General features: G+C 33.4%; 1 protein-coding gene across 1 annotated transcript; it reads left to right on the top strand.

The window, feature by feature from the left end:
• Positions 1-828: 828 nt before the first annotated feature.
• LOC149952590 (protein white-like) lies at positions 829-11694 on the top strand. The gene is made up of 8 exons (XM_090169773.1): positions 829-970; positions 2750-2988; positions 4590-4658; positions 7135-7373; positions 7617-7719; positions 8060-8146; positions 8212-8240; positions 11640-11694. The coding sequence occupies exons 1-8, from the start codon at positions 829-831 to the stop codon at positions 11692-11694; spliced, it is 963 nt and encodes a 320-aa protein (XP_090025899.1).
• Positions 11695-12896: the final 1202 nt, after the last annotated feature.

Here is a 12896-nt window from a genome sequence, read left to right as displayed (position 1 = left end):
GCTCGTACCAATAGGTCTTCGAGCAAACATAAAAACGCGAAACTCGGACCAAATAGATCTTCGAGTGAAGTTTTTAAATTTATTCAAATTTGTTTAGGGTTTTGCTTTTGAATCCCTTTTCATAATGGACTAATCTACTTTTTCGCTAATTTTATCATCCTTAACTGAACTTTATACCATCCAATCAGCGAACCCAATCGAATAATTCACAATTGGATGTCAAATGACTGTTCACTCGTGGCCTCGGTATTTTAATGGTAGTGGCGTTGGGATGGAACCCAAAAATTGTAGGTTCGATTCTTGACCGAAGTGATATTATTTTTTCACAGAAACTCTGGTATGGAAACATGCGCAGAAGTAATACTTGATTAAAAAAAGAACCTTCTATTAATATATTTTTTGGTTCCTATGTATTAGCAAGAATGTATTTATTTATACTCAGGGAGAATGAATATGTCGAGACTATCGACGGACACGTTGAGGCCCTAACCCCCTCACGCTAAGGGGGGGGGGGAGTGAAAAAAGAGGCGGTCTTATTTTTTGCGTCCTCGCAGCAGCGTTAATCTCGTCGAAAAACGTAATTTTTAAGAACCAATGAGATTGCAGTATTATTTGATTTTATTAAAGCGGAGGAGCATACCGGGGGGCCCAACGGGTGGAATTGGAGAAACGCTAAAAATAATCTCGACATATTCATTCTCCCTGAGTATAAATAAATACATTCTTGGTATTAGTAAATTTATTTTGGCTGACATGTTTTAAACATTTCTCGTGAATATTTTAAGAATACCATTTTTTTCTTCTTAACAGCAAAAATCACTAAAATAAATGGCCAAAAAGGAAGATATTAGTCGTTGGCTGGAAGATAAACTGGATTTTTCGTGGAATGATATCTTGGCCAAAGCCGTCCCCGAGCGCAGGTGGAATCCTTTTGCTGGCAAGGAATCTGGGAAGACAATACTTGACCACGGTAGGAATGGTGTTTTATCTCATTACGGGAAAATTAAAATTAACATTCTTTAGGTAAATCATTTTGGTCAGGCAGAGTGAAATTAACACTTTTATTATTACTGTAAATCATAAATGATTAATTTTTTTATTGAAATAGTACTTTTAGTTGAAGGTGCTTAGTAATTATTGATTTCCATCTTGAAAATGTGTCTCGACTTAAAATCTTTATCTTAAAAATATCTAAATATCTCATGACAAAAATAATCAATTAAAGAGTGATCCCGATCTTCAAAAGGCGATCATTAGAATTCGATCTTAAGACTTTTAACCATAATTTTAAAAGTACGTATTTTCAATTTGGTATCGTTTTCGAACATTAAGTAACCATTGATTTAAATTGATAAGTTTCTTTTAAACAACTGCCTTTTTCCCTAGACTGTATGTAGTTTAGAATTAAAAGGTTGCGGAAAGGTAAAAATTAGGAGTTATTAAAAGGGTTTCAGAAACAGAGGCGTCGTTATGTCCTCTTTGTGGGCGTTATTGTCTCAATTTAAAACTTATTTTTTGAGGCGGCTTTAGGAAACCTGATAGTAACCCCTCAAAAATGTAATACATTCAATAAATTTATATGCACATATTTTTTCTTGCTTCGCTTTCAAAATTGAAATCAATTGTTCTTTCTAGTAGTTCAAAAAAAATATTAAATAAACAAAAACTTTTATAAGTCTTTGTTATGAAACAATTTTTCGTAAGAAGTGAGTTTCATTTTCCCCACCGCCATCTATCGACTATAAGGATGGTACTTGTCACAACAAAGGGAAGCCTTAACTGCGCACGTGTCGGATATTATTGAAAATAGCTTATTAATCTCCTCAGAAATTACATCCTAGTAACCCCGTTGTATATAAAGACAAAATTAACGGATATATAGAAAAGTAAAAATTTAGAAAAAAGGCTCATAGAAAAGAGAAAGATGGGGTTGTACGAAGACGAAGATAAAGATTGATACAACGACAAGGATAATGGCTTATACAAAAACGAAGGTGATGGGTTATACAAAGACGAATGTAATGATTATGCAAAGACGAATGCAATGGGTTATGCAAAGACGAAGCTAATAGTGTTTACAAAGACAAATGGTTAGATAATGAGATAAATTGTGTAAGACAAATATCAAGGGTTTATATATTACTTTTAAAACAGAGAGTGCATATATACATACTTTTATTTAACAATCAAATTATTTTCCATCCTTAAGGGGGAAGACTGCAGTGACCATTGTCTACTTTCACGCTATTTCAAGCTGAACTCTTTTAATTTTGTATTTTAACTTATAAAATTAATATTTAAGTGTAGGACACCCTCTTGTTTAGTGATTAAAATAATTTTGACAATTTTAAATTTAAAAGTAATTAAGTAATAACGTTATAATTTGGACGACCGGAGCTAAACAAGTTGGGCAAGCGCCCAAACTATCCTTTAGTTAGGACCTTATATCTCGTTAACTATTGATAGTAAAATTATCAAAATTATTTTAAGCACTAGAGGAAGGTTCAGCCTAATAAGAAAAATATAATTCAATTATGTAATTGTTAAAACAGAAACGTTCAGCTTGAACGAAAAAGAGGCTTTTACTGTATTCTTCCCCCTTAATAAATTCTTTTGTAAATTTGGTTTTGCTACCAAAAAGTGGTAATTTTTAAAATTTCCAACAATCCAATTTTTGCATCACTAGTCGGTATCCTACTAATGTTTTTTTGTTGTAAAAAGTCTACAATTCTGATTTATGATGATACAGTTTCGGGAGAAGCCAGAAGTGGCCAGATTCTGGCCGTTCTGGGAGCAAGTGGCGCTGGCAAAACTACTTTGCTCAATTTACTTTCCGGAAGAACATGCCAAGGAGTAGAGTACGAGGGAAAAGTGAAATTGAACGGGCAGGTGATGAAATTGGCCACATTGACACGGTTAACGTCATTCGTGAAACAATTCGAAGACTACCTTCCCTATCTGACGGTCAAAGAGCATCTACTTTTCTACGTAAGTTCATTAATCATAATATTATCATGTTTTATGGAAAAACTATGCTTCAATAGCCATTTATCTATTGCAATGGTTTTTTGAGATTTTCCTTCAATTGAAAAATTATATCTTGCAATTATTATTGAATGAAAAACAATTAAAATCCAAACATAATTTCGTTAACTGTACTAAGGTATTTACATCCAATTTGGTTCAACTAACCAATTCTATGTTATTTTCCAGTCTTATTTTCTTAATAACTCCTATATTGGGGAAACCCAAAGATCAGTAAAAACCAAGTTAAAATAACATAAATATGCATATAATAAAAAAGACACTCTTAATGGCATTGCCAAACATCTAATAGAAAATGATTATAATTGACTGGGATAACCCAGAAATAATGTATTCTGGGTCAGATTAATTTAAACGTAAGTTTATTGAAGGTGTTTTTATAGCAAAAAAGGGGGAGGGGGGTTTAAATTTAGAGGAGGGTTTTGGAGAGGCCAAGTTTTGGGGCGTGATAACAAATATTAGATAATTAATGCACCTTTGTAAAAAATAAGCTATGATGTCGGTACGTTTTCTGTAAACGTTTTAATTTAGTATGCCTGATGAAGACTGCTTGGGCAGTCGAAAGCTTGCTGTGGCTTTTTAGTAATAAAAAGTTTTATTCAAATTCCAAGAGTTCCTTCTTCTAAATATTTTATTATAAATTTTAAATTAAGTAATTACTTTGTCTCTCATATTTTATATGGGTTCACTTATTTTTGGCTGCCCCATGGCAAAACCTTATAACCAACAAATTTTTGAAAAATTAGATTTTTACGCATCAGTATTACTAAGGCATCCACAAAATTACTGTAAAAGTTTGAGGTAAAAGTCACAAATATTTAACTATTTATGACTTAAACTATGGTTTTGGATTTTATAAATTTCGCATTAAAAACCACGTTAAAATCTTATAACTTAGCTTTTGAAAAAGTCAAATATCTCAAAATTACGTTCGTGTTGGTTAAAAGGTTTTGCCATGGGACAGCCGTTTTATGGAGAAACAATTTTGATAAAAAACTAAGAAATAATTGCAAATAAAGCGACTTATAAAAAATCATTATATTTTGATAACCGAAATGATATAGATGCAAATTAAATGTACAAAACAAATGAAACACTGCCTAGTTTACTCAGCGTAGTCAAATCGAAGATTTAATAAATTGCCACCAGGAGGACTTCTAAGTGAAACGCATTGTCGTGAAATCGGAACAAACTGCCATATTTTTACGTTTTTTGAAAAATTAAATTTTAACCGCTAGGTGCTATATGAAAATTGTCAATGAGAAAATTGTAGAGCGTCACCGAAAACGTACAAATAGCGTTGGCGCGAAAAAAATAGACGTCTTTTTCACTGACAAAATACGACTTGAAAAGTGACAAGTTGGGCAAGCTAATATAACCTTTTTTGAATTTCATTGGGAGAGTTGTAGTGTACCTACCTATAAGCTAACATGTAACAGTGTCCCTCGTCATGATGAGGTTAAAATGGCCCCTTCCAAATTTTGGCTTAGTCAATGGTATTTTAAATTGGGATGATTTAAAAAATAATCACATCTTAATTTCAGATGAAACTAAAAATGAAAAATATAAAACACATGGAAGTTAGTGATAGAATCGAATCAATACTTCGAGAGGTAATTTCATCAATAATACAACCATTATTTAACTAATCTTGCTGAGAAAGGTGAGAAACTTGCGTGACTATTTCTTTTACAGTTTCAATTGCAGAAGTGCTCACATTCGCTTATTGGATTTCCGGGTTACATGAAAACGCTCTCTGGCGGAGAATACAAGCGACTCGTTTTGGCTACAGAGGTACGAAATAAATTTGGCCTGTATAAGATTTAAGAATAGGAAAATAGCTCTTTCGTTTGGTAACAAATAAGCCCTTTCAGTTAAAAAAGAGCCACGTTACGACCCCCTCGAGAATTTTATGATATGATGTTTAAAAACAATAGACGGAAACCCACAATTTTCCTCCTACGCATTATAACCCGGCCACCTGAATTAAGGGCTTCAAAAGTCGCATGATGACTTAGGCCTAAGGTGGTGCCTTGGGTATTAGCCTAGCTGATTATTATTAACCTGGCCACCCGAATTAAAGGCTTCGAAAGTCGCTTGATGACTTAGGCCTAGGGTGGTGCCTTGGGTATTAGCCTAGCTGATTATTATTAACCTGGCCACCCGAATTAAAGGCTTCAAAAGTCGCTTGATGACTTAGGCCTAGGGTGGTGCCTTGGGTATTAGCCTAGCTGATTATTATTAACCTGGCCACCCGAATTAAAGGCTTCAAAAGTCGTATGATGACTTAGGCCTAAGGTGGTGCCTTGGGTATTAGCCTAGCTGATTATTATTAACCTGGCCACCCGAATTAAAGGCTTCAAAAGTCGCTTGATGACTTAGGCCTAGGGTGGTGCCTTGGGTATTAGCCCAGCTGATTATTATTATTTATTATTATTACTTTATACGCTTTTCACATTGGTCGTCACGTTACGCTTATAGCTGCACATAAACGAGGCTCGCAAATATTTTTAACCGTGATTTTCAGTGCTATATTATAGATTAAGTAGCCGAAAATGGTAATATCTTATTTGCAAATAAGATTAATATCCCTAAGACTACTAAATTAAATTTGTATTTTACATTTATATATCTAATCTTCATTTTGAAATAAACAAAGTTCGTCTAAAAGACGGTCACTCTATTTGAAACCAACACCATCGCGGAAAAATAATCTACGCTTGAACTGAACAAGTTTGTCAATTGAAAGATAACTAATGAAAAATGAAGATATCATTATTTGTTTGTACATATTTTATTTCTTTAGGAAATTTCAAATTAAACATTAAACTGTGAATCCTTTTATGGACAAGGTCTTTGTTTTTAAAAACTAATCGCTTGCACGGAAAAATTATTAGAAATTGTAAATAGTTGTCACAGTTAAAATAAATTTACATACGAATGTAAAATCGATTTTTGAGATATTTTGGCTCGGCACAACAACAAAGATTTTATAAAAAAAATTGATAAATTTAAACGTAATTGCCAGCAGTCAAAAAAAATAAAAATAAGAAGATTTAAACACCAAATCTGGGTAAAAAATCTAAATTAAAATTTAGAAAAATGGTAACCACCAAATATACTGGGAGTCAAGAACCAGCTTGGAAAAGTAGGGTATTTAATGAAGCGGTATATATTAAAAAGTTAAGACTTCTGAATTTAGAAAACATTGTGGTAGATATTAAAGGCCTGGGGTATTTCAAATTAAATTCAAAATTTAAATGCGCTTAGAAAAAAGTTTGATTGCCTTGGTTTACATGTATTTTCTCAAACAAATTTCTTATACTACTTCTTTAACATTGTAGTATTATATTATCAATAAACACCGCGGAAAAGATATACTACGGTGCGAAAGCTCCCGATAATTTTATGAAATAGCAGAAGTTTTATTTCAAAACATTTAAATCATAATTTTAATTTTTTTCTTTTAACCGTGATATTCAAGTTTTTGAAATTGACACATTTAGTGTTCTAATTTTCCTACTATTAAAGCTGTAATTTAATACATTTTTTAATAGTTATGGGTACGAAAACCTGATTGTAGTGCTTCCAACGGCCAATAGTTCATGATAATTCAGTCGTAATTTACAGATATCTAAAAATAATCAGTTAGTCAGATCAAGACGTGTAATTGCTGGTTTTTTCACCTAGAAATCAGATCTCAAATTGTATCTGATTCATTATCCCAAGAACACGAATTGAGTTATGCTTATATAACTCATCTCAAGAGATTCAGTAACCAAATCAGTTATCCGACTTTAACGTTAAGTAGATATATAATCTTTTGAAAAATAATCAAAATAAACTGTTATTCAAATTAGCAAAGAATTGAAAAGGTATAAATGTTAAATCGATATTTGTGAGGCACATGAAAACTGCTCACTTTCTGCCTGTCACCTTTTAATTAATTCAGATTATCAACAATCTGATAATATCTGAGCACAAATGGAGATTATCTGAATAATCTGATCTTGCGTATCTTTATCTTTAATTAATTTAACGAGACTGTTTTCAGATAATCTGATTTATGTTAATAAGAATATCTTTCAGACAATAAGTGACACGCCTGTGATTTTGTGTGACGAACCAACCACCGGCTTAGATAGCAGCATGGCCTACGATGTTGTTCACACCCTGAAATACTTGGCAAGCCTGGGGAAAGTGGTCATTTGCACTATCCATCAACCATCATCTCTCATGTTCGCCATGTTTGACCGCATTATGCTGATGCATGACGCCAGAGTGGCATTTAGTGGAAAAATACCCGACGCCATTACGTTTTTCGATAAGTGAGTTAAAATTTTTCACTTTAGTCTGAGATACCTCAATTTATCTATTAGGACCATTTACACGCTACTTGTTTAAGGCATTAAAAGTCGCTAGATCATAGATGACTTGGGCCTGACGAGGTATTAGCCAAGCTGATTATTAATACAATTTTGACCAGTTGAACCTTTCTTGTGAGGTCGAGATTGCCTGTGAATAAAAGCCGCTACTGCTATGTTATAAGAATAATAAGAATCTTTTTACAGATTGGGCTTCAAAATGAGATCCAATACAAATCCAGCAGATTTTTTCATAAACTGTCTCGCCATAATTCCCGGACACGAAGAAATTTGTAAGGAAAGGAATCAGGTACGTCACAGGCTGAACTTCATTTTGAGGGAAATCCTTAATTCTTTCGTGAAAATTTTCAAAAATTGCTATCCTGAAAATGAAACGTCTCTATATTTCGACTTGAGTGTGTTTATGTAAAGGGATATCTAATACACTACGTAAAAAAACATACAGTAATTCTTTGGAATTCAAGATGAATTTTTGAAAAATGTAGGAAGCTAGATTGTGTGATTGAGTTTTAAGGATCACCTTTTACTTTAACTTTTGATATTGTTTTGAAAGTTAAAGCACAATTAACTTAAACTTTAGTTCTAAAATTTATTTATAATTTAATTTATTTCGATTTTTTTATGTGCAGATAATTTATGACTCCTTTAAAGGGATTGAAAGAACAGACAGAATTTGTGAGAAATCAGATGATCAACAAAGAACTAGCTTCAATATGGTATGCAGTAACACCGTGGTCATCATTATTTAAATATTCTTGCTAATTTTTCAAATCAATTTTAGAATTTGAAGAAAGCTTATATTGCGACAGGGTAAGCACTAATTTCTTAATACTCCTAGTATGGTAGTGGCATTAGAGTGAAATTTATTGGCAGTAGCAAAGGATTAATAAGACAACTGTGATTATCTTATCTTATTCGATGCTCAAACCACTTTATCGTATCTTATTCGCGTGTATTTTCATCTAACTTGAAAACATATAAATTTCGAGTCAAAATTTCAATAGTCTAAAATGGCAAACCGACGTAAACTGCTTTTAATGTTTAGCGTGACCCTGAATTCCTGACTTGATCTTTAATCATGGGGTTTATAGGGAAACAATGCCCCAAGATTTTCAGAGCAAGATAATTTTATTTTATTGGCCAAAATTGAACTTTGAGTGGTCTTTTTGCAGTTTAAGTTATTTTCGCTACAGCCCTACGTATGTAGTTGAGATTTGAGGTACGGGAAGTCAGATCTTTGTAAAACCAACATCAAACAACATTTACATACTCTGGTTTAAAGTAATTAGTTTTTTGATTTGCTTAAAGCAATGGGTGTTATTATAAAAATAATCCTTACTCTTTACATTCCCCCTACGTGTTGAAAATGGAATCTCCGAATTAAATTGTTCTTGTTGGTGGTTTATCAGATTTTCCAGACTTATCAATGAAGTCAACTTCAATCTGTACTCAAGTTAAATCAGGTCAACAAGGTTTTATATTTACTTTATTAATGCAATTTTTCCTCATTGCTGGTTTTCATTTTGCAAAATGCAAATGGCGAACGTAGTCGAAGAAACTCTTTGTTAGGCCTAAAATATTTTTTTCGATATTGACGCAAAACGCTTAGTTAGGCCCAACGCAAGGTTTAAGCGTCGACGTTTGGAAAACGAACCCTGAAAAATAACACATAAAAAGATAGTAGCGATAATTATGTACTTAAACTTACTAGCGAATCGGTGAAGGGGTTTTATTGAAGCGTCTATTGGTAAGAAAAAAGATTAGAAATGAGCTTAAAATGTTTAATATTTTTGACATATCCTTATTTTCCTTAGAGAAGATAGTAATACTCAAAATTTATAGAACCCAGGCTTCATTCTGGACACAGATGAAAGTTCTCGCTGAAAGGGAGCTTAAAATGAAAATTCGAATAAACAGAAAAGTCTATGGAAATATGGCGACAATCTTTGTAAGCTTAAGTCTTTCTTAAAGTGTTATGAGACGACAAGAAATGATTCTGTAATTTAGGAGTACCAAAAGTGACATAACTACAGAAAGGGAGCTCAATGGAAGCACTGAGAACAAAATAGAAAAAGGGTGTATCGCCAATCCAAGGCTAGCCTTCAGTGCATTCTAACTCTATTATATTTTAAGCATTTGAAAGAATAGGAACTGGTAGGTGTTTGGTAATTATGGTACTACATTGTACTAGGTGCTGTGTGGCCTCTTAACGGCTAGTTAGAAAATCGCGGGTGTGTTGAATGTTTTCCAAGAATAGAATATTTCCTTTACAAAGCGCTTTGCGGGGAAAAGAGATTGGGCGGTAGGTGGATTTTGGGCTCTTTGGGAGTTTCCATCAATAATGGCTGCACAGCGGTCTTCGGAATAATGATACCGAAAAATGTGTAAAACGAGGTGAACTCCAGGAGGTAAAGACAATACTTGGTTTGGTTTGGTTATTGTCTTAAAATAATAATTATTTGACTGGAATTTTTTTCCACTCTTTTTCGTGAAAATTTGGCTATAAAATGGGCTAGTATTAATTTGGGATATTTTTCGAAAAAACAATTTTTAACGGAGAGCGTTTTTTTGAGCTAGATTCATTTCCGTCTGGGTTCTCTGCATTCATGGATTTTACGTTTTAAACACATTTTTTCTTGGAAGCTGTTTATTTTAGGACATTTTTTCTAACATATCCTTAAAGCCAAGTGAGAAGTACCAAATAAAGAATATCTTGTCCGTCAAGACTCAGTGTATTAATACTTCCTAATGAATTGATGAATCGGTTTAAATTCAGCTCTTTTTAGGCAAATATTGTCTTTGTTAATTTCATTCCATTAGTCAAAGTCGTTACTTTTGTTGTAAAACGTCTGGTTTTCCATTTTTTCGAACAGATCATTGCTCTGATTATAACAGTATGTTTTCCAAAACAACAATTAACTAGTCTTGGAGCAGAAAATATTTATGGGAAAATATTATCTATAGTGATTTGTATGGGATTTTGTACATTAGTATTTGAAGTTGTGGTAAGTCATCATTTATCTTACATTGATTTTTGACATCTTCAAGCCATGACACATCTTAGTTATAAACTATAGTATAATAATTAAAATTCGTAGTTTGGAAATCTTTTTAAATATATTGATTTAAAAATAATGACGTTATGAAAAAGCGCAAAATTGTACCGATTTGAAAGCCGGAATAAAGCTTTACACCACGCAAATTATTTCTAAATATTTGCACCATTTCGATTGGAATTACAAACCTTAATTGAAAACATGAAAACATATATTTAGTAAAATCTAAGAGAAATGACTCTCCTGCACTTTAGGTTAAACGTGTAAATAATAATAATAAACAGCTAACCACACCGCCACCCCACTAATGAGTGTGAAAGGAATGTTAGTTATTCTTTTGAACCATTTCGCGTAATATTCGCATCTAAACATTAGGATTATTGATAATTTAGCGATTTATAAACAAATTATTATAACCAGTGAATATTCCCTAGTTTGAATAGCTTTAAATGTCCAATGCTAGATTTAAATGTCCAAAGTTGTCCCTTTGTGTTAATATTTACTCTAATTGTGTCCAAATCTGGTGTTTAAATGAAGCGATAATGACACGATCTAAGATTAATTGAATAAAGTATGAAATTAGATTATTTGAAAATATATATATATATTTCGAGGTGGCGTCGTCCGAGAAATCTCTTTGCGAACTTATAGTGCAGGATCCAAGAGGGTTTTAATTACCTCATCGAGTGCAAAAGGTTTGAAGATTGATCCTAGATGAAAAAAATGCGCCGAATCCAAAATAAATTGTCTTAAGTGATTCTAAGGTGGCTAGTGGCCGCTAGAGAGCCTTTAAAACAAAAAGGCGGCCGTTGTTGACTTTTTCGAAATAAAATTTGGAAAACATTAAAAAGCTATTTTTATAGTAAAATAATGGTGGTGATTTCGAAAAAATGGGTTTGAAGTTGATTAGATTACATATTTTTTGGTCATGGGGCGCTAAATGCAATATGGCGGCTGCGATCGAAATTTTGAAGTACTAAAAATATTCATGTAAATGTAGTTCGTAAGTAAATTAAAGGTGGATAGTTCAAACATCTCGATTCGATTAAAATATTAATTTTTCTCTATAGGGTTAAAGAATCTTAAATCATTTCTTGTCCAAATTTTTGACTCATGTTTGTTACATTAATTAAGCGTCTATTGTTTCTGTTAGAGTGCCCAACCTCCATCCAAAGAGTAGTTTCATACCGATGAGCATGAAAGATTAATATGATCAAAACATTTGTGTCATCTGACCTTATTCAGCATGTTAGATTTCTGGCATGGATGACGATTCTCGCGTCCGCTTCTTCCGTTGGAAATGGCTCTTCCAATGATTTCAGTAGAACTGACTTTGTGGTTTTGTTCATTGTCCCATCAATTTGAGCTAGAGATAAGGGGACAGAAGTCAGATGATAGCTCAAAACCGATTTGAGGTCAATATTTTTCTGAGAAGCAATCAACAAAAGTCGACCGAAGAGATCACGAGTACCTTTCAATTCCAACAACTTTTTATCTTTCAATAACAACTTAGCCTTGACTGTGTTAACCGTGAAATTTCGAACTTTGCGCCGCGATATTGGCTTTTCGAACGCTGCTGGTTCATTGAGACACTTGTCTCTAAATTCAGTGTACCATTTGCGCCCTAATGCCATTGTGTTATTAAGTTCTTTGGCTACGTCTTGCGGGAGCGCTTTTCCAGTAGAAATACATCGAAGTGGCTCGTCTTTCGATTGTACGGAAAACGGATTCATATTATCTTCAATGACTTAAATGAGTTTGAGATGATCTGCATTATCGCGGTGGATTCTATGGTTTTTAAGTTCCTTACAAGGCTCGGTGTCTTTTCGCAAACCGGCCATTGTCATCATGTTTCCAACTATGGTGCTTCTGGCGCTTCTTGTTATCATCTATCTTTGCCTTTGCTGACACCGATTGATGAAAAGCGGTAATACCAGAGAGTCGAGATGCCGCGTCAGCGTTAACGGTTTGTTCAAGTGTGATATCCACAGGAACTCGTTCAAAAGACTTCATAGATCGTTTAACAGATAGTCCACCGTTTTCCAATACTGACTTTATTCCAGGGTGACTTTCATCGATGTTCAATAAGCGGGGAAGGTAATAAGTCATCCATCTTGAACAGTTTACTCGGGACGTGGCGAAGAAAATGGGACACATTTCCAAAAGGCAGAAAGTAAAGTCATTTGTCCTAACTGCTCGGCTGAATACATGAACTAACTGGATACTGCATCCAAAACCTTGTTGTTTCTCCATGAATTCCATTCCTAGTTTCTTCAGTAAAGATTTCATATTTTAATAAGAAGGAATTAATTTCTTCAGAATTCTCTAATAGTTTTCTAAATTTAGATTTTCCGATAAGTGTTGTAATTTACCCACGACGACTTCTGGCACTCCACCAAGTTTATCAATG

Source organism: Leiobunum rupestre, chromosome 3 (genome assembly GCF_980474605.1).
Source record: "Leiobunum rupestre chromosome 3, qqLeiRupe1.1.hap1, whole genome shotgun sequence".
In the NCBI taxonomy this organism is placed as follows: Eukaryota; Metazoa; Arthropoda; class Arachnida; order Opiliones; family Sclerosomatidae; genus Leiobunum; species Leiobunum rupestre.
The sequence above is the reverse complement of the archived record's forward strand: the minus strand, read 5'-3'. Positions and strand labels throughout refer to the sequence as shown.

What these genes read in the sequence shown, in the direction of transcription:
- LOC149952590 (XM_090169773.1), top strand. Translation starts at nt 829, where the DNA reads ATGGCCAAAAAGGAAGATATTAGTCGTTGGCTGGAAGATAAACTGGAT. An exon ending in TTTGTAAGGAAAGGAATCAG is followed by an intron (nt 7,720 to 8,059) that starts GTACGTCACAGG and finishes TTTTATGTGCAG; the next exon opens with ATAATTTATGACTCCTTTAA. An exon ending in AAAGCTTATATTGCGACAGG is followed by an intron (nt 8,241 to 11,639) that starts GTAAGCACTAAT and finishes TGTTTCTGTTAG; the next exon opens with AGTGCCCAACCTCCATCCAA.